This window comes from Schistocerca serialis, chromosome 1 (genome assembly GCF_023864345.2).
Source record: "Schistocerca serialis cubense isolate TAMUIC-IGC-003099 chromosome 1, iqSchSeri2.2, whole genome shotgun sequence".
NCBI lineage: Eukaryota > Metazoa > Arthropoda > Insecta > Orthoptera > Acrididae > Schistocerca > Schistocerca serialis.
This window is the reverse complement of record NC_064638.1, coordinates 357,407,152-357,430,853: the sequence shown is the minus strand read 5'-3', so window position 1 is coordinate 357,430,853 and position 23,702 is coordinate 357,407,152. Positions and strand designations below refer to the sequence as shown.

Sequence of the window (23,702 nt, the reverse complement as noted above, 5' to 3'; positions counted from 1 at the left end):
TGCCCAATTAAGGAATCTAACATTCCAACCTATAGATTGCCGGTTTTGTTTTTCCAGATGATGACATCTTCCTGGGTGGTCCCAGCCCAGAGATCTGAGTGTAGGATTACTTTGCATCCAGAATATTTTACCCAAAAGGATGCCATCATCATTTGACCATACAGCAGAGCTGTATGGCCTTGGGAAAAACAACAACAGTGATTTTCCCTTGCTTACAACTGTTCGCAGTACCAGCATAGCAAGGCCATGTCGGTTGATGTTACAAGGCCATATCAGTCAGTCCTCTAGACTGCTATCCCTGCAACTACTGAAAAGGCTGCTGCCTCTCTTCAGAAACCATACATTTGTCTGGCCTCTCAACAGATACCCCTCCACAGAAGCTGCATCTATGGTGCTGCTATCTGTATTGTTGAGGCACACAATCCACCCCACCACATTAAGGTCCATGGTTCACAGGTGAGTAGTTATCTCTTGAAAATTAAGCAAATTATACTGGATTACAGTGCAAGAAAAAACACATCCAGCAAGTTCTTAATATTATAATTACCAAAATGTTCAAAGTGTCTAGGTCCCCTTCTCTCGCTGCTGCAAGGAGCCTTTCCTCTTTGTGGCGCATGTCTGTTTTTTCTGCAGCCCAAAGCAGTTTTGCAACATCTTCATTTTTGGCCAAGTCTCTTGGTGTTTGGCCTTCTCCATTTATTACATCGACTTTTGCATTGTTTTGTAACAGGAGAACAACAATGTCCTACAACAGAATACATCAGATTTACTACAGTTTTCTTAAGGAACTATGTGTGTGTTAAAATAACAATTTTCAGTTGAGGTTTGCATATAGTGTGCAGAATAAAAACAGCATGAAACCTACTTAAAATTAAATGAGATTCTCTGAAACAGTTTGATGTAAATAGCTTTCATTAAATTAACATAACCTATTCTAACTACCAACACAATGGAAAAAGAGATTGGATATTACTTTAAAGCTCTACACAACTCACAATATTTCCATTCCATTTACTGGACATCAATAAAGAATAGTCAAATAAAGACAACTAAATGTCTACTTATGAAGCCACAGCACACTGATGAAGAGGCATACAGAAGCAGAGGGAAACATTTATTGAACTTTAATTTCCTTCTTCTGTGAAAAAATAGAGGAAGAGGTTGAAGGATTTGTACCTCTCACCATTGTACTATACTGAGTATTTCAACAACCTTTCATGTTGGAGTTATAATTTTATAAAGCCAGCTTCTGAAATGAGGTCCTCAGCTGTTCCCATGACAATCAGAATAACAATACTGACAAAAACCTAATCAAACTGAATGTCTCCTCATCCGTTTCTTTGCTATATGTTTCACATCCTTTTAATCACCTTCAGTGCAAAATTTATCCTATCACAGATATAACTGGTAAGACCTATTAGGTTAGATGGTGTGTCCCATTTGAACAACAATTTTTTTTTTTTTTGTTAGCTTGATGATTGCAGAGTTATCATAAAGTATGACTGGACACATGAAGAATGGGTAGCATGTATTACCCTGGCAAACAGCACATACAGCAACATTACTGTAATGATCGCCATGCTCTACTACATGTGTTTGGTTCCCACCACCCATGTGCTCAGAGTAGCATCACATTATCATCATTATTATTATTATTATTATTATTATTATTATTATTATTATTATTATTATTATTTCTTTCCTTTCTCAGATGTTATGTCTGGTTAAAAATGGAAAGTGACGCGGACCTTGATCAAACGTGACTTCCTTTTAACTGTACGGTATAGGTTACATTGCATTTAAGAACTTTCGGGTAATTGAACATGTATCAATAATTACAGATTTCTGTAGTTGTATATATACATTTGGATGTAGCTGTATTGCGTTGATGTACTGGTGGATATTATATGGTATGACGCCTGTAGTTGATAGTATAATTGGTATAATGTCAACTTTATCCTGATGCCTCATGTCCTTGACTTCCTCAGCCAGTTGGAAGTATTTTTCAGTTCTGTATATTTGTTGTATTGGATATGGATATTTCGATTAGTTGTGTTAACTTTTTTTTATTGGTGAGTATGATACCAGGTTTGTTGTGTGTTGTTGTTTTATCTGTTATAATGGTTCTGTTCTATTATAATTTGTATTCAACATTCTCCAGTACACTTTGTGGTGCATACTTGTATGTGGAAACGTGTTGTTTTATTAGTTTATGTTGTATGGTGAGTTGTTGATGTATTATTTTTGCTTCACCATCATGTCTTCTGGTGTATTCTGCATTTGCTAGAATTTTACATCCGCTTGTGATGTGATCTACTGTTTCTATTTGTTGTTTGCAAAGTCTGCATTTATCTGTTGTGGTATTGAGATCTTTAATTATATGCTTGCTGTAAAATCTGGTGTTTATTGTTTGATCCTGTATTGCAATCATGAATCCTTCTGTCTCACTGTATATATTGCCTTTTCTTAGCCATGTGTTGGATGCGTCTTGATCGATGTGTGGCTGTGTTAGATGATACGGGTGCTTGCCATGTAGTGTTTTCTTTTTCTAATTTACTTTATTCGTATCTGTTGATGTTATGTGATCTAAAGGGTTGTAGGAGTGGTTATGAAATTTCAGTGGTTTAGCTGATGTATTTATATGATTGATTGCTTTGTGTATTTTGTTAGTTTCTGCTCGTTCTAGAAAGAATTTTCTTAAATTGACTACCTGTCCATAACGTAGGTTTTTCATGTCGAAAAATCCCCTTCCTCCTTCCTTTCTGCTTAATGTGAATCTTTCTGTTGCTGAATGTATGTGATATATTCTATATTTGTGGCATTGTGATCGTGTAACTGTATTGAGTGCTTCTAGGTCTGTGTTACACCATTTCACTACTCCAAATGAGTAGGTCAATATTGGTATAGCATAAGTATTTATAGCTTTTGTCTTGTTTCTTGCTGTCAATTCTGTTTTCAGTATTGTTGTTAGTCTTTGTCTATATTTTTCTTTTAGTTCTTCTTTAATATTTGTATTATCTATTCCTATTTTTTGCCTGTATCCTAGATATTTATAGGCATCTGTTTTTTCCATCGCTTCTATGCAGTCGCTGTGGTTATGCAATATGTAATCTTCTTGTTCAGTGTGTTTTCCCTTGACGGTGCTATTTTTCTTACATTTGTCTGTTCCAAAAGCCATATTTATATCATAGCTGAATACTTCTGTTATCTTTAGTAATTGGTTGAGTTGTTGATTTATTGCTGCCAGTAGTTTTAGATCATCCATGTATAGCAAATGTGTGATTTTGTGTGGGTATGTTCCAGTAATATTGTAGCCATAATTTGTATTATTTAGCATGTTGGATAGTGGGTTCAGAGCAAGGCAGAACCAGAAAGGACTTAATGAGTCTCCTTGGTATATTCCACGCTTAATCTGTATTGGCTGTGATGTGATATTATTTGAATTTACTTGGATATTTAGTGTGGTTTTCCAATTTTTCATTACTATGTTTAGGAACTGTATCAATTTAGGATCTACTTTGTATATTTCCAATATCTGTAGTAACCATGAGTGGAGTACACTATCCAAAGCGTTTTGGTAATCAATGTATGCGTAGTGTACTGACCTTTGTTTAGTTTTAGCTTGATATGTCACCTCTGCATCTATTATCAGTTGCTCTTTACATCCTCGTGCTCCTTTGCAACAGCCTTTTTGTTCTTCATTTATAATTTTGTTCTGTGTTGTATGTGTCATTAATTTCTGTGTAATGACTGAAGTTAATATTTTGTATATTGTTGGTAGGCAAGTTATGGGGCAATATTTTGCTGGGTTTGCTGTGTCTGCTTGATCTTTAGGTTTCAGATAACTTATTCCTTGTGTAAGTGTATCAGGGACTGTGTCTGCAATGTAACTGTTAAATAATTTATCTAAAAACAAAGATGATGTGACTTACCAAAAGAAAGCGCTGGCAGGTTGATAGACACACAAACAAACACACACACAAAATTCAAGCTTTCACAACCAACGGTTGCTTCACCAGGAAAGAGGGAAGAAGGGGGAAAGACGAAAGATTGTGGGTTTTAAGGGAGAGGGTAAGGAGTAATTCCAATCCCGGGAGTGGAAAGACTCACCCTAGGGGGAAAAAAGGACAGGTATACACTCGCGCGCACACACACACATATCCATATCCAGGGTTGGAATGACTCCTTACCCTCTCCCTTAAAACCCACATCCTTTCGTCTTTCCCTCTCCTTCACTCTTTCCTGATGAAGCAACCGTTGGTTGCAAAAGCTTGAATTTTGTGTGTATGTTTGTGTTTGTTTGTGTGTCTATCAACCTGCCAGCGCTTTCATTTGGTAAGTCACTTCATCTTTGTTTTTAGATACATTTATCCCACATGGAATGTTAAATAATTCAGTTAGATGTGAATGTGTTGAGGTGAACTTCTTTAGCCAGTAGTCTGCTATTTTATCTTTTCCAGGGGCTTTCCAATTGTGCGTAGAATTAATTGCTCGGGTGACTTCATGTTGCAAAATTATCACTTCAGGCATTTGTGGTATCATCTTGTATGTGTCTGTTTCTGCTTGTATCCACCGTACATGTCTGTTATGTTGTACCGGGTTTGACCATATGTTGCTCCAGAAGTGTTCCATGTCTGTTATGATTGGTGGATTGCCTATTTTAATGTCTGTGTTATCTATTGTCTGGTAAAATTTCTTTTGGTTTGTGTTGAATGTTTGGTTTGTTTCCTTCTATTTTCACTTTTTTTGTATCTTCTAAGTCGTTTGGCCAATGCTTGTAATTTCTTCTTCTTTTCATCTAATTGCTCTATCACTTCTTGTTGTGAGATTTTACCTAACCTTTTTCGTTTTTTTTTTTCTGACATTTCATTTCTTATAAATTGTGTTAGCTGTCCGATGTCTTTTCTCAGTTTTTCTATTCTGATCTGTAGCCTTTGTTGCCATGCTGGTTTTGTGGGTTTCTTCTGTGTGTTGGTTGGTTCTGATCTCTGCCTAGTGTGTATATTTAGTGTAGTGAGTGCTCCTATATAAACCAGTAGTTGTAACTCTTCCATAGTTGTGTTTTCATTTATTTTGTTGTGTATGATTGTGTTGATAGTTTTTATTGTTGTTTCGACTTTTGGGTTATTTGGTGTTCTATGCAAGAATGGTCTAATGTCTGTATTTGTGTCTTTGTATTCTATATATGTCAGCTGAAATTTTTCTTCTACATCTAACATGTGTGTCACTTTGTGTTCTATTTGTGCTTGTTGTGGTGGGTGTCTTACGATTTCTTTTCCTCTGATTGTTTAATTGATGCATGTTGTTCTTTGTTTGTTTACTCTGGGATGTTTGAGTCCATTACTGTATTTTCTGCTTCTTCTGATTGCACATTATTTTGTTCCAGTATTTGTTGTACTTGTTGTTTGATGTTTTCTAATTCTGACTGGGGTATCCTGTTATTTTTGATTATTACACGGATCTGATCAGCTAGTCATTGTTCTGTTATAAATTTTAATTCTGGGTATCTGGTATAAATGTTGTGTATACTTGTGATCTGTATCCAGTTGTGTTGGTTCCTAAGTTTGTTGCTTGGTAATAACAGAACATGAGGTGTCAGTTAACTTCATCTGACCATCTCATCCTCTGTCTTTGTTTTCCTTCTAGAGTGGTTGCAGGAAGCATATCCTGTAAAACACCTCTATTTGGATTTAAATAATTTTCCGTGTGGCTAGCAGTGTCGTTACCATTGTGGACGGGCATACGGTTCAAGCATCATCCCCGACGGTGACAGCGCTTGTCCGAGGCTTCATTAGTTGTGTCCTGAACCAACCAATCACACTAAAAGGGGGGCAAGCCCTATTGGTGGTTTGTCCTTTTCGTCACCTTTTACGACTGACAGAACATATCGGAGGCCTATTCTTTTCCCAGGCCCCCACGGGGTTTATTATTATTATTATTATTATTATTATTATTTCTTTCTTGTCTCAGACGTTATGTCTGGTTAAAAATGGAAGGTGACGCGGACCTTGATCAAGCGTGACTTCCTTTTAACTGTACGGTATATGTTACATTGCATTTAGGAACTTTCGGGTAATTGAACAAGTGTCAATAATTACAGATTTCTGTAGTTGTATATATAAGTTTGGATGTAGCTGTATTGCATTGATGTACTGGTGGATATTGTGTGGTATGACTCCTGTAGTCGATAGCATAATTGGTATAATGTCAACTTTATCCTCATGCCACATGTCCTTGACTTCCTTAGCCAGTTGGATGTATTTTTCAATTTTTTCTCCTGTTTTCTGTATATTTGTTGTATTGGGTATGGATATTTCGATTAGTTGTGTTAATTTCTTCTTTTTATTGGTGAGTATGATGTCAGGTTTGTTATGTGGTGTTGTTTTATCTGTTATAATGGTTCTGTTCCACTATAATTTGTATTCATCATTCTCCAGTACATTTTGTGGTGCATACTTGTATGTGGGAACGTGTTGTTTTATAAGTTTATGTTGTAAGGCAAGCTGTTGATGTATTATTTTTGCTACATTGTCAGGTCTTCTGGGGTATTCTGTATTTGCTAGTATTGTACATCCGCTTGTGATGTGATCTACTTACTGTTTCTATTTGTTGTTTGCAAAGTCTGCATTTATCTGTTGTGGTATTGGGATCTTTAATAATATGCTTGCTGTAATATCTGGTTTTTATTGTTTGATCCTGTATTGCAATCATGAATCCTTCCGTCTCACTGAATATATTGCCTTTTCTTAGCCATGTGTTGGATGCGTCTTGATCGATGTGTGGCTGTGTTAGATGATACGGGTGCTTGCCATGTAGTGTTTTCTTTTTCCAATTTACTTTCTTTGTATCTGTTGATGTTATGTGATCTAAAGGGTTGTAGAAATGGTTATGAAGTTGCAGTAGTGTAGACGATGTATTTATATGAGTGATTGCTTTGTGTATTTTGCTAGTCCTGCTCGTTCTCTAAATAATTTTCTTAAATTGACTACCTGTCCATAATGTAGGTTTTTTATGTCGATAAATCCCCTTCCTCCTTCCTTTCTGCTTAATGTGAATCTTTCAGTTGCTGAATGTATGTGATGTATTCTATATTTGTGGCATTGTGATCGTGTAAGTGTGTTGGGTGCTTCTAGGTCTGTGTTACACCATTTCACTACTCCAAATGAGTAGGTCAATATTGGTATAGCGTAAGTATTTATAGCTTTTGTCTTGTTTCTTGCTGTCAATTCTGTTTTCAGTATTTGTGTTAGTCTTTGGCTATATTTTTCTTTTAGTTCTTCTTTAATATTTGTATTATCTATTCCTATTTTTTGTCTGTATCCTAGATATTTATAGGCATCTGTTTTTTCCATCGCTTCTATGCAGTCGCTGTGGTTATCCAATATGTAATCTTCTTGTTTAGTGTGTTTTCCCTTGACTATGCTATTTTTCTTACATTTGTCTGGTCCAAAAGCCATATTTATATCATAGCTGAATACTTCTGTTATCTTTAGTAATTGGTTGAGTTGTTGATTTGTTGCTGCCAGTAGTTTTAGATCATCCAAGTACAGCAGATGTGTGCTTTTGTGTGGGTATGTTCCAGTAATATTGTATCCATAATTTGTATTATTTAGCATGTTGGATAGTGGGTTCAGAGCAAGATAGAATCAGAAAGGACTTAATGAGTCTCCTTGGTATATTCCATGCTTAATCTGTATTGGCTGTGATGTGATATTATTTGAATTTGCATCTATTATCAGTTGCTCTTTACATCCTCGTGCTCCTTTGCAACAGCCTTTTTGTTCTTCATTTATAATTTTGTTCTGTGTTGTATGTGTCATTAATTTCTGTGTAATGACTGAAGTTAATATTTTGTATATCGTTGGTAGGCATGTTGTGGGGCGATATTTAGCTGGGTTTGCTGTGTCTGCTTGATCTTTAGGTTTCAGATAAGTTATTCCATGTGTAAGTGTATCAGGGAATAGTGAGTGCTCCTATATAAACCAGTAGTTGTAACTCTTCCATAGTTGTGTTTTCATTTATTTTGTTGTGTATGATTGTGTTGATAGTTTTTATTGTTGTTTCGACTTGTGGGTTATTTGGCGGTCTATGCAAGAATGGTCTAATGTCTGTATTTGTGTCTTTGTATTCTATATATGTCAGCTGAAATTTTTCTTCTGTATCTAACATGTGTGTCACTTTGTGTTCTATTTGTGCTTGTTCTGGTGGGTGTCTTAAGATTTCGTTTTCCTCTGATTGTTTAATTGATGCATGTTGTTCTTTGTTTGTTTACTCTGGGATGTTTGAGTCCATTACTGTATTTTCTTCTTCTTCTGATTGCACATTATTTTGTTCCAGTATTTGTTGTACTTGTTGTTTGATGTTTTCTAATTCTGACTGGGGTATCCCATTATTATTATTATTATTATTATTATTATTATTCCAAATGTACCTCCAGAAACAGGAAACAGTTGCTATTCTCAACTTCCGTAATGAATTTGGCACATTTATGAAAATCATTTAAGAGATCAAAGTATTAATTTAGAAAGTCTCTATTATGTTTGTTGCCACACTACAAACATATCATCTGCCTATTGTTACAAATACTTAAGTGGGTGTGCCACTATCTTTAGTGTGATTTCATGAAACTACTCAACGCAGAAGTTCACCACAACATATGATAGAGGCGAGTCCATCACAAACTTGACTGAATCCTAATAGTATTTCACATCCAGAAGGAAGCACATTGCTGTTAAGCAGTGATACATACAACCTAATATGGTGTTCAACATGTTGTTCAGGGAAATATATTTCTTGGAGACGAACACTGATGACCAATGAAAGAATGATAATAATAATAATAATAATAATAATAATATCACATCACAGCCAATACAGATTAAGCGTGGAATATACCAAGGAGATTCATTAAGTCCTTTCTGGTTCTGCCTTGCTCTGAACCCACTATCCAACATGCTAAATAATACAAATTATGGTTACAATATTACTGGAACATACCCACACAAAATCACACATTTGCTATACATGGATGATCTAAAACTACTGGCAGCAACAAATCAACAACTCAACCAATTACTAAAGATAACAGAAGTATTTAGCAATGATATAAATATGGCTTTTGGAACAGACAAATGTAAGAAAAATAGCATAGTCAAGAGAAAACACACTAAACAAGAAGATTACATACTGGATAACCACAGCAACTGCATAGAAGCGATGGAAAAAACAGATGCCTATAAATATCTAGGATACAGACAAAAAATAGGAATAGATGATACAAATATTAAAGAAGAACTAAAAGAAAAATATAGACAAAGACTAACAACAATACTGAAAACAGAATTGACAGCAAGAAACAAGACAAAAGCTATAAATACCTATGCTATACCAATATTGACCTACTCATTTGGAGTAGTGAAATGGAGTAACACAGACCTAGAAGCACTCAATACACTTACACGATCACAAATATAGAATACATCACATACATTCAGCAACTGAAAGATTCACATTAAGCAGAAAGGAAGGAGGAAGGGGATTTATCGACATAAAAAACCTACATTATGGACAGGTAGACAATTTAAGAAAATTCTTTCTAGAACGAGCAGAAACTAGCAAAATACACAAAGCAATCACCCACATAAATACATCGGCTACACCACTACAATTTCATAACCACCTCTACAACCCTTTAGATCACATAACATCAACAGATACAAAGAAAGTAAATTGGAAAAAGAAAACACTACATGGCAAGCACCCGTATCATCTAACACAGCCACACATCGATCAAGACGCATCCAACACATGGCTAAGAAGAGGCAATATACACAGTGAGACAGAAGGATTCATGATTGCAATACAGGATCAAACAATAAACACCAGATATTACAGCAAGCATATTATTAAAGATCCCAATACCACAACAGATAAATGCAGACTTTGCAAACAACAAATAGAAACAGTAAGTAGATCACATCACAAGCGGATGTACAATAATAGCAAATACAGAATACCCCAGAAGACATGACAACGTCGCAAAAATAATACATCAACAGCTTGCCTTACAACATAAACTTTTAAAACAACACGTTCCTACATACAAGTATACACCACAAAATGTACTGGAGAATGATGAATACAAATTATACTGGAACAGAACCATTATAACAGATAAAACAACGCCACATAACAAACCTGACATCATACTCACCAATAAAAAGAAGAAATTAACACAACTAATTGAAATATCCATACCCAATACAGCAAATATACAGAAGAAAACAGGAGAAAAAATTGAAAAATACATCCAACTGGCTGAGGAAGTCAAGGACATGTGGCATCAGGATAAAGTTGACATTATACCAATTATACTTTCAACTACAGGAGTCATACCACGCAATATCCACCAGTACATCAATGCAATACAGCTACATCCAAACTTATATATACAACTTCAGAAATCCGTAATTATTGATACATGTTCAATTACCCGAAAGTCCCTAAACGCAATGTAACATATACCGTACAGTTAAAAGGAAGTGACGCTTGATCAAGGTCCGCGTCACTTTCATTCCGAACCAGACCTAAGGTCTGAGAAAGGAAAGATAATAATAATAATAATAATAATAATAATAATAATAATAAACCCCGGGGAGGCCCGGGAAAAGAATAGGCCTCCGGTATGTTCTGCCAGTCGTAAAAGGCGACGAAAAGAACAAACCACTAATAAGGCTTACCCCCCCCCCCCCTCCTTTTAGTGTGATCAGTTGGTTCAGGACAGAACTAAAGAAGCCTCGGACAAGCGCCGTCATGGTCGGGGACGACGCTTGAACCCTATGCCCACTCACACTGGTAACGACACTGTTAGCCAACTGGAAAATGATTTAAATCCAAGTAGAGGTGTTTTGCAGGATATGTTTCCTACAACCACCCTAGAAGGAAAACAAAGACAGAGGATGAGATGGTCAGATTAAGTTAATCGACACCTCATGTTCTGTTATTACCAAGCAACAAACCTAGGAACCAACACAACTGGATACAGATCACAAGTATACACAACATTTATTACCAGATACCCAGAATTAAAATTTATAACAGAACAATGACTAGCTGATCAGATCCGTGTAATAATCAAAAATAACAGGATACCCCAGTCAGAATTAGAAAACATCAAACAACAAATACAACAAATGCTGGAACAAAATAATGTGCAATCAGAAGAAGAAGAAAATACAGTAATGGACTCAAACATCCCAGAGTAAACAAACAAAGAACAACATGCATCAATTAAACAATCAGAGGAAAACGAAATCTTAAGACACCCACCAGAACAAGCACAAATAGAACACAAAGTGACACACATGTTAGATACAGAAGAAAAATTTCAGCTGACATATATAGAATACAAAGACACAAATACAGACATTAGACCATTCTTGCATACACCGCCAAATAACCCACAAGTCGAAACAACAATAAAAACTATCAACACAATCATACACAACAAAATAAATGAAAACACAACTATGGAAGAGTTACAACTACTGGTTTATATAGGAGCACTCACTACACTAAATATACACACTAGGCAGAGATCAGAACCAACCAACACACAGAAGAAACCCACAAAACCAGCATGGCAACAAAGGCTACAGATCAGAATAGAAAAACTGAGAAAAGACATCGGACAGCTAACACAATTTATAAGAAATGAGATGTCACAAAAAAAGAGAAAAAGGTTAGGTAAAATCTCACAACAAGAAGCGATAGAGCAATTAGATGAAAAGAAGAAGAAATTACAAGCATTGGCCAAACGACTTAGAAGATACAAAAAAAGTGAAAATAGAAGGAAACAAAACCAAACATTCAACACAAACCAAAAGAGATTTTACCAGACAATAGATAACACACACATTAAAATAGAGAATCCGCCAAACATAACAGACATGGAACACTTCTGGACCAACATACGGTCAAACCCGGTACAACATAACAGGCATGCACGGTGGATACAAGCAGAAACAGACACATACAAGATGATACCACAAATGCCTGAAGTGATAATTTTTCAACATGAAGTCACCCAAGAAATTAATTCTACTCACAATTGGAAAGCCCCTGGAAAAGATAATATAGCAAATTTCTGGCTAAAGAAGTTTACCTCAACACATTCACATCCAAGTAAATTATTTAACAATATAAATATAATAGAGGGAAACATTCCACGCGGTAAAAATATATTTAAAAACAAAGATGATGTGACTTACCATACGAAAGCGCTGGCAGGTCGATAGAAACACAAACAAACACATACATACATACACACAAAATTCTAGCTTTCGCAACCAATGGTTGCTTCGTCAGGAAAGAGGGAAGGAGAGGGAAAGACGAAAGGATGTGGGTTTTAAGGGAGAGGGTATGGAGTCATTCCAATCCCGGGAGCGGAAAGACTTACCTTAGGGGGAAAAAAGGACAGGTATACACTCGCACACACACACATATCCATCATGGATGTGTGTGTGTGTGTGTGTGTGTGTGTGTGTGTGTGTGTGGTGTGTGTGTGTGTGTGTGTGTGCACGCGCACGAGTGTATACCTGTCCTTTTTTCCCCTTACCCTCTCCCTTTAAACCCACATCCTTTTGTCTTTCCCTCCCCTTCCCTCTTTCCTGACGAAGCAACCATTGGTTGCGAAAGCTAGAATTTTGTGTGTACGTATGTGTTTGTTTGTGTTTCTATCGACCTGCCAGCGCTTTCGTATGGTAAGTCACATCATCTTTGTTTTTAAATATAAATTATTTAACAGTTACATTGCAGACCCATACACATTCCCTGATACACTTACACATGGAATAACTTATCTGAAACCTAAAGATCGAGCAGACACAGCAAACCCAGCTAAATATCGCCCCACAACATGCCTACCAACAATATACAAAATATTAACTTCAGTCATTACACAGAAATTAATGACACATACAACACAGAACAAAATTATAAATGAAGAACAAAAATGCTGTTCCAAAGGAGCACGAGGATGTAAAGAGCAACTGATAATAGATGCAGAGGTGACATATCAAGCTAAAACTAAACAAAGGTCACTACACTATGCATACATTGATTACCAAAAAGCTTTTGATAGTGTACCCCACTCATGGTTACTACAAATATTGGAAATATACAAAGTAGATCCCAAATTGCTACAGTTCCTAAACATAGTAATGAAAAATTGGAAAACCACACTTAATATCCAAACAAATTCAAAAAATATCACATCACAGCCAATACAGATTAAGCATGGAATATACCAAGGAGACTCATTAAGTCCTTTCTGATTCTATCTTGCTCTGAACCCACTATCCGACATGCTAAATAATACAAATTATGGATACAATATTACTGGAACATACCCACACAAAATCACACATTTGCTATACATGGATGATCTAAAACGACTGGCAGCAACAAATCAACAACTCAACCAATTACTAAAGATAACAGAAGTTCAGCAATGATATAAATATGGTTTTGGAACAGACAAATGTAAGAAAAATAGCATAGTCAAGGGAAAACACACTAAACAAGAAGATTACATATTGGATAACCACAGCGACTGCACAGAAGCGATGGAAAAAACAGATGCCTATAAATATCTAGGATACAGGCAAAAAATAGGAATAGATAATACAAATATTAAAGAAGAACTGAAAGAAAAATATAGACAAAGACTAACAACAATACTGAAAACAGAATTGACAGCAAGAAACAAGACAAAAGCTATAAATACTTATGCTATACCAATATTGACCTACTCATTTGGAGTAGTGAAATGGAGTAACACAGACCTAGAAGCACTCAATACAGTTACACGATCACAATGCCACAAATATAGAATACATCACATACATTCAGCAACAGAAAGATTCACATTAAGCAGAAAGGAAGGAGGAAAGGGATTCATCGACATAAAAAACCTACATTATGAACAGGTAGACAATTTAAGAAAATTCTTTCTAGAACGAGCAGAAACTAGCAAAATACACAAAGCAATCACTCATATAAATAAAGAAAACACTACATGGCAAGCACCCGTATCATCTAACACAGCCACACATCGATCAAGACGCATCCAACACATGGCTAAGAAAAGGCAATATATACAGTGAGACGGAAGGATTCATGACTGCAATACAGGATCAAACAATAAACACCAGATATTACAGCAAGCATACCACAACAGATAAATGCAGACTTTGCAAACAACAAGTAGAAACAGTAGATCACATCACAAGCGGATGTACAATATTAGCAAATACAGAATACCCCAGAAGACATGACAATGTAGCAAAAATAATTCACCAACAACTTGCCATACAATATAAACTAATAAAACAACACGTTCCCTCATACAAGTATGCACCACAAAATGTACTGGAGAATGATGAATACAAATTATACTGGAACAGAACCATTATAACAGATAAAACAACACCACTTAACAAACCTGACATCATACTCACCAATAAAAAGAAGAAATTGACACAACTAATCGAAATATCCATACCCAATACAACAAATATACAGAAGATAACAGGACAAAAAATTGAAAAATTCATCCAACTGGCTGAGGAAGTAAAGGACGTGAGACATCAGGATAAAGTTGACATTATACCAATTATACTATCAACTACAGGAGTCATACCACACAATATCCACCAGTACATCAATGCAATACAGCTACATCCAAACTTATATATACAACTACAGAAATCCGTAATTATTGATACACGTTCAATTACCCGAAAGTTCCTAAATGCAATATAACATATACCGTACAGTTAAAAGGAAGTGACGCTTGATCAAGGTCCGCGTCACTTTCCATTTTTAACCAGACTTAACGTCTGAGATAGTAAAGAAATAATAATAATAATTTTAAAAAGTGCCAATATGTTACCAGTGTCTGATTTTAATGTTCTGACAATATCCACAAAATGTGTTGAATTTTCGATCTGGTGACAGCTGTGTCCCACTGGAGCACCTTGTGTGGTGACTACCTCTTTTGACAGTGCACTTGTCAAAGACCTGAGGACACTAACTATGAGCCTTAATGGTATGCCCTCCATGTGAACTTTTGGTGATACTGATGCCTGTAGCTCCAAACACTGCAGGATGTCTAGGTGGTAACGCAGAGCACTTTGGTAGCATAGCCATTGTCCTTATAATGGTAGATATGGTAACCTATAGTTACGCCCGCATCTCACTGTCATTGGTGACTGATCACAAGCCATTGGTGTCTCTTTTTAGTCTGTGACACATTTACCTAACAAGACAACTCATGGACTAACGGTGGGCCCTGTTTCACAGCAGACATAATTATGAGCTTCATTTCAAACCCACTGTTCAGCACTCTAATGCGATGGTCTTTTGCTTTTTCTGATGGGACCTGACCCTAATTTTGATCAAGATAAAGTATTTAGTTTTTATCTCGACGAGGAAGATAGCTGGACAGTTGGTGGATTCCCTATTAGCAGTTCTTGCATCACTCACGCTATGACCTCCAACTCTGTCCTTCGTCAAGTGCAACAATATGTTCAGCAAGAGTGGCATGGGAGACCTCTGGCTTGTTCATTGGATCCCGTCTGCAATTATTTTTTGCTGAGACACAGATTCATGCCTCTCAATGGTATTCTCTTATTGCCACAGGAACGCTGTTCCACAGGTGGTTGTTCCAAAGACATTCTTCGCTGGGACATCTTGCACATGAGGATACTGGCCTGACACTATGTCTACTGGCCTGGAACTGATTGTGGGATAGGACACTTAATCAGCCCTCGCTCTAAATGTGCAGGTCATCAGGCCTCTTTCTCACAATATTGTACACCATTGCCTGAGCCATCACAGCTGTGGGTTCAGGTCCCTTCTTGAGTGCTTATTGATTGGTGGTCATAAAATCCAACTCCCAGTTTCTGTTTGTAGTCAACTGCTGCTCCACTAAGGCAAATACAATGGTTAGGTTCCCACTTGTATCTTATCCACTGAAGGACTGCCCTGCACTGCACCCCGATAACTGACAATGGTCCTCAATTCATCAATCATACTTTTCAGGATTTTTGAGCACACCATGGTATTCAACATATTCACGAACCCGTTTCATGTTCAGTCAAATGTGAAGGCAGAACACCTCATCTGCACGTTTAAGACACAAATGAAGAAGTGGATGGTGACACAACCTTGGACGAATATACTGCACCACATACTTTCTTACTTCCTGCAGGTTCTCTCCCATGGGTGAGAAGAGCTTGCCGAAGTGTATGCATGGCTGTCAGCCAAGCTTAGTGTTGAATCTCTTGCTCCCTACACCAAGGCCACCAAAGGCACCTCAGAAGATGCACTACACACCTGGAACTCCAATCTGGGTTTGCGTGTTTAGTCGCCATGAGTGCTGGATCCCAGCAGTCATCCACAGCCGGCATGGTCAGCATGTCTTCATATTGCAGACAGAAGACCGGCTGGCTACCCACTACCAAAATCGACACCAACCCCCAGTGGATGACTCTCCTATGCCACCTCCACCCACATCTGGAAGAAGCCAGCTCTTCCTGTTCTTGGTCCTCTTTTCTACCTTTTGTTCATGGTGGCCCTTCCACAGATTATGCCCCCATATGATCCTATATCTTTTTCACTCTCCTACATTGTTTCTAGCCTTCAACCAGTTCATCAGGACCTGGGTGCAGAAGACTGTTCACAACAGCCGAAGGCAGGGACAGCAGGAACCACTTCTGCCAGAGCTCTCTCCTGCGCCCATGGCCCAAGTCATTTCTAAGAGTCTGGTGTCATCGTCCCACCCACAGCAACCCCATCACCGTCCAAGTCACTTTTGGCCCTATTCTCCAATTCAAGTCGACAGCGAACTCTTTGCAGCGCACAGGGCACCCACCAGCAGCACAACACAAGACAATGTCACCAATCTGAACACCAAGTGCTGTCCCATTTTATGGTGGAGTGATGCCGGTGTAACACAAGCTTACAGCTTCCCCGATAAGAGGAGATGACTGTGATAATCTGCAGCTATCCAGTACTGCCCCGGTTCGGAAATACCGTAGATCCAGGACTGAAGCACAGAGCAGTCTTGAATTGTAATAGTAAGGTGGGTAGTCTTCATGTGACTCATGTTTGCATTCAGTGATTTTGCTGGTTCCTCTTCATTTATTGCTCTCACGTTAAACGAAAACAAAATAAATTTATGTGGCCGAGAGCTATCAAGTGAATTAAAATACATTCACATAATTACGGAAGGCTGAATTGAAATATGTTATTAGTTTCAGATTTTATTTTATTTCCACCTGTCTGACAGTCAAGCATTAATCGTCTTGCAGAACAATGAAGTTATTTTTGTCAGTTTGCTAAAGAAATTTGGCTTTCATTAATCTTTCCCGCTGAGGCAGTCAATTTATTCAAAATGAAGTGTTTAATTCTGCACTATTGGCTAGTTTCAACTGTTCGCTGCATTTCAAGTGCACATTTTCACCTAGCACCTATGGAATTATGCCATAATAAAGAACCAAACATGAGATAATACAGTCCTGGTACTGCAAAAGAATTTACACCCGAATCTGTACTTACGAATGTGCACTTTAAGCTGAATTTTACTATGATTCACCAAATTCTGATGCTCTTGAGCATCCTCTAATGTCTTCTTTCTTTTATGTCATAATGTAAGATCTTTTAATGTTTTACACGTATGAACATACAGGCTTCCCGCGTCATAGTAGCTGCGCAAGCGCGGTGACGCCTGTTATCTGGCACTCTCCGGCAACTACTGAAACGAACCTATTTCTAACAGGTTGCAGGAAAATACTGCGAATGGTTGTTTGAAAAGCGTTACTTTCAAAGTAAATTTCCTTTTACGCAAGATGAACTAAGTGCAAGAATGTACGATGAATTTCTTAAATCACAGAGTGTTTGACTCTCATTTAAAAATCAACTCTTTGAGGAATACCATTTAGAATAATTTCGAGCCTAGAAGATAAGACCTTTATGTTGTTGTTAAAAATTTTACTGGCAAATTTGTGTGATGTATCTTAAAGCATAAGACACGCAAACAAGATCAACATTATATGTGAGATCTTAGCTTCTCTTACAGCTCATTAATCTTCGAGACCAATATTACATGTGAAACTTTTTTGTAGCAGTGCTATGCATATTATTTAAAGTATTAATTTTTCCTATTGTATGTTCGCACTACTTAACAGTGGTTTTGCTATTGGATGACTCCATCACATATCCTATGCTCTGAATAGTCACTGAGATAATCTGCCGAGATCACGTGACATGAGGTATGACTGGCTTACAAAAGCGCATCGCAATCTCAAAAAGTAACATGCAGTGTTTGGTGGAATTCAAATTTATACGAAAATATGCAGTGTACATATTGCTGCACATCAGACATCTTTCCAAAACATGTTTTTCCCCTGAGTTTCGTTTTCTAAAGTGCTGGGAAATTCAATGCCAGTGTATAAAACCATAACCACTCAAAGGATTGATAAGTTATAAGTTCCGAGGAAAAGTATACTGTCACTTAACATGGAAAAAGTGTATTTGCAACAGGGAAAAAGTATATTTTTAACTGGGAAATCTGGGAAAAATGCAGGAATTTTTTTTTCTCATTCGCGTATACACCCTGCATGGAACATGGGATATACCATAACCCACTTACATGGATCTATATCTTCCAACAATGACTATATAACGGAGATACAACGCAAGACACTAGCGCTTCATCAAATGTTGTGAGGGCAGTGTATGCCTTCTGAAATATTGCAGACACTCTGAGAAATTGTGTGTCAAGCAAACTGAGAAATTTTATTGCACTGACAAGTCACAACAAACTTCTTTTACTAGACATGGTATGACAGTCTATCCGACCAGAATGGCAGCTTCCCCATAACTTTCATATGGATTGATGAAGTTAGATAAATTTTTCAAGATCACTCCTGGTTGACAGCAATTCAGGCAGCTATGTAAAATATGCATTGGTAGCACTGACACATAACAATCTATTTCCCCTCACACTATCATCTCCTCTGCTAGTGTCTGGTGCTTGCAGGTTTGAGACTGTGTAATTGGTTCAATTGCTTCTTTGAAAAACAGAGAAGCTTTGTCCATAGTACATGAATAAGAGTATCCTACAAGACCCTTTCGCTGTTGTGGGTGTGTATACACATCCTGCTATGCCATTCCCCAGGTGTTGTAGACATGTATACGCACACTGTTTGGATTTTCCTACAATGTTATGGATGTCCAAATATGTCCTGAGCTACCGATCTTTCACTGCTGTGAATAAGTTACTTCCATACCTCTGTGCCTCATTGCATGCAATCATTTGCAAAAAACCTCATTTCAATACCTTGAATTGTTTATAAGATATGGCAATTCACATGACTGCATGATTCACAGTGCATAAGGATTTGACTGTGCACTCCCCCCCCTCTCGCGCAACTATCCTTCAGATATAAAACTCAATAACTCAAAAACATAATGAGATACCCACTTCTGCTCTCAATTTTAAATAAAATTTTGATATCTTATCAACATTTCATTGACTGCAATATATGATCTAAAATCAACCAAATGCAAAGTTTACGTACTCCATTTTTACCTATCTGAAATCTTTAAAATTTCATGTTATGTTTTACTTAATTTGTTGCAGCACAGGATATATGATAGGTAACGAAAAGAAATACAGTTCTATATTGAGTGAAGATACCGAACCATAAGATATTCAAAAATCAAATTTTTTCACCTGATAGTTTTCGAAAAATCAGATGATAAGTATTCCAAATTGGGCAGATTACCATCTCTCAGCACAGGTACCAGCATTTGGCAAGCATTAGAGCTATATAAAAAGCTGCCTCAGCACGAAATGCAATGGGCAAGTTTGTAACAGCGAAAGGATTGACAGAATAGGATTGTTACTCTTTTGATAACTCAAGAAGATTTCATCACCAAACTTTCCTAAGAAGGTCCACATTTATACACCTCAGAAATAATTTACACAAATATTATCTAACTTTAACTACTGGTATGAAGGTAAACTCAAATGGCACATATTTTGTGGGTACCTAATACACAGCCTACACCAACAATTTTTAACAATACAACTATGTCAAAGTGCATCTCACTCAAAGTAATTTTTGCCTGATTTCATTCTTAATATGCTTTTCCCTCTACAATATCTAGAGATCATCTGCCAGCCACACTCGAGCATCTTCTGTTATTGACTGCTCTCAAACATATATTACAACTTTTTACATTTTTATCAAAAGTTTTTTCAAGCCTCTTCTGTAATTCACTTTGGACTATCTGCTTATACCTTCCTTCCTTTGCAACTACGGTATTCATAGACCACTTGCCAGGAACACTTATGCCCTACATAAGTCTCTGACAAGTGTTAATATTGGCACTTCAATGTGATCACATCACATTAAGATGCTCAGATTGTGAATGGCAGGGCCAGATCACTATGATTACAGAGTCTATCATGTTGTTATAGCAAATGAAAGGGGTCTCTTTGTGTATAACTATTATTCAGCTGTTTGATTAATTAAATGTTAATAGCCTGTACTGAAGTTATTTCAAACATAATTACTGTAAAAATCTTGTAATTGCAACAATATTATCTACCCATAGCACTATAGTACATCATTTCAAAAACTACCAACCGTCATCTACAGAGACAACATATTTATTTAATCAATCTGAGTTTAATCTACTATATTACAGTCCATAATGGAAGCTATATAACTCAATTCAAATGTACAGTTTTGTAAATTATAACATAAAAAAGACCAAAAGCAACAGAAGTGGCTTGTACACTATGTTCAAAATTACATTATCTAATGTCTCACATTTGGTCACAGATGTTTCAGTCACATACTCCTCACTTCACTTCATTAAAACTCCTAAAAGAAGAAAATGAAAAGTGAGATGCTAACATTTTTCTCATCTTCAATGTAAATGTCACACTGTCATGGCTATTTTATTACAACATGTAAATAACCTACCCTTCAGATGTTATTACCCATTTAATATTCACTGGTATAAACTACAGGTAACTGAACATAATCTTTGCTAAATTCTGTAGTATGAAAACTTGAAACAGTGGCTCAATATACATCTCACCTCTCTGCCAGTGAATGCTGCTTTGTGCAATGCCGTATCTCCAACATCATTAACAGCATTGATATCCGCACCATGGGTCAAGAGAAGTTCAACCACATCTTTATGGCCAAAGTATGTAGAAAGGTGTAAAGGTGTCCAGCCTAAATTACTTTTGCTCTTCCCTGAAATTTAACATGAAACTAACAATTACCAAATATGTGATGAATACCTCCATGAATGTTAATTCATCACCAAGAAGTTGAAAACTGTAATGAATTAGCAAATGAACCTTGCTGAGCAATTCACAACTAATAAAATGATTTAGAAACATTACAGTAACCGCATTTTGACTGTATTGCTACCCTAAATGATAATAGGAATTAATAGTACGGTTTTGTCAGTATTGCTGCATTTAGTTATTTTCCCCATTCTTGCTGAATCTGAGAAAGTGATCCATCTGAAAATATGTTGCTGTTACCAAAACCTGAATCAGAAAAGAATTTTGTGATGTGAGCTACTGCAATAAGATGACAAAAGTAACTTAAAAGTTCCATATTAAACTGTTTTCTATACATCCAAGAGTCTGACACGAACATGATACCATATCTATAACCAATATTTATTTAAATACAAAGTCTCAGACAGTAATATACAGATATTTTCTACTCAAAATAAGAAAGTGGCTTGCAGTGCATGATGGTAAGAGTTTTCTCAACAGTTGTGTTTCATGTCACTTTCCTTACCTTAAGTACACTTTACAAATGTATTTAATTAGCGGAAACAACACAATAATGTTTGGTGTGCAACAATTTACTAGCAACTGTCTGTAGCTGCATCTGTGTTAACAGTTAAAAATAGACAATTTTCGTACTGTAAAGTGATTATGTAAAGCATACTTCATATGTAAGTTCGTTCCCTTAGATCTCCCTCATCTGATTAAATGATTTTTTCATGATCTGGGGATTTATATTTAAATTATCAATTATTTAAATTACAAATGCTGAGGTATCTAATTTTGAGATCAGTGGGCATTTTGGAGGAACTTGAAATTTGTGGCAGTAAGAGACAGCATTTTGACTGTGTTAATGAATAAAGTGATTTCAACTAAAACTTTTACTCTGAAATCTTTGAAGATTTCATTCCCTAAAGTTTGAGTTCGTAGTATGCACTATTGGAGGCATGCAGAGGTCAACAGTGCCACTGTCATCTACAGATCCATGTTGACAAATGGCATAGTGTGTCACTTTCTGCAGGAATTGAAATGTTATAATCTGCTCTTCTTGATGTCACATTCATTTACTTTCATTTTCATTAACATTACCTATTGTTCTAACCACAATATATTGGAATATGAGACAGTGACTAATATACAGGGTGTTTCAAAAATACCTCTATGAACTTTGGGGAGAAATTCCAGACACAAAAACTTCTCACCCAGTATACAGTTTTAGTGACAGGAAGGCCATCATGGATGTTGCTAAATGTATGTGATATAAAGTACATACTCGCACAAAAATTTTCTTGGGTTCCTTCATCAAGCTTATGTGGCTTACAGACAACCAGGGTAAAGTAATAGATTTCCATAAAAATGGCTCTGAGCACTATGGGACTCAACTGCTGTGGTCATAAGTCCCCTAGAACTTAGAACTACTTAAACCTAACTAACCTAAGGACAGCACACAACACCCAGCCATCACGAGGCAGAGAAAATCCCTGACCCCGCCGGGAATCGAACCCGGGAACCCGGGCGTGGGAAGCGAGAACGCTACCGCACGACCACGAGATGCGGGCAATAGATTTCCATACTAGGACTCAAAAAAGTGGTAGGGGACTGAGCGGGAATAGGAGAGGGAGAGGGTGGGGAGAGGTGGAGTGGGAGGCCAAGCAGAGGGACGAAGGAGGGACAGGGGGGAGGGAAAGAGGGACAGAGATTCGCAAAGTTATAAGTACAACACAATAAATAACAGCAACAGAAATTCCACAATGGAAAAATATGTAAGAGAACCACTTACCACTTACCTACAGAGGATTGGTGCATGGTGCACAGAAATACATACTGGTAATAGAAAACTGTTTTCTATTATGTGTTCCTGTGCACCGCACACCAATCCCCTATAAGTAAGTGGTTGCCTTTCCCTTATTTTACATATAAGGCAATGGTATACACAAAAGAGAGCGAAGAGCATACTACTAATTAAAGCTTCTGCCCTTGCTGAATGTGTGTGGCAGACTTACTTAAATGTTGTTGTAATCAGTTGGCTGAAAGCCAAGGAACTCACTGAAAGAGTCCATCTCCTCTACTGCGGCAATCAGCAGCCTGAGAATATCAATACAGTCTTCCCACCACCTCTGTTTTGATGTCCAGTTATTTGCTCCTCTATCACTCCATATACTTCTGCCTATTCTTGCCTGAACAGTCTCATTATATACCTCCTGCTCAACAAAGTGTTTCAGTAGAAGCACAGCATTGGTAATTACTGTAACTTGCTTTTCTCTGGTAGTAACAATGTGCAAGTAATATGTTGAAATAGCCAATTTTGTGG

General features: G+C 37.0%; 1 protein-coding gene across 1 annotated transcript in view; it reads right to left on the bottom strand.

Moving 5' to 3' along the window:
* LOC126470228 (oxysterol-binding protein-related protein 1-like) overlaps positions 1-23,702 on the bottom strand; it is a 404,325-nt gene that overhangs the window by 345,096 nt on the left and 35,527 nt on the right. The window contains exons 4-5 of the mRNA XM_050097923.1: positions 21,181-21,341; positions 548-745 (exon numbers count right to left, since the gene is read on the bottom strand). Of these exons, the coding sequence (XP_049953880.1) occupies positions 548-745; positions 21,181-21,341 (359 nt within the window). The remainder of the gene's footprint in view (positions 1-547; positions 746-21,180; positions 21,342-23,702) is intronic.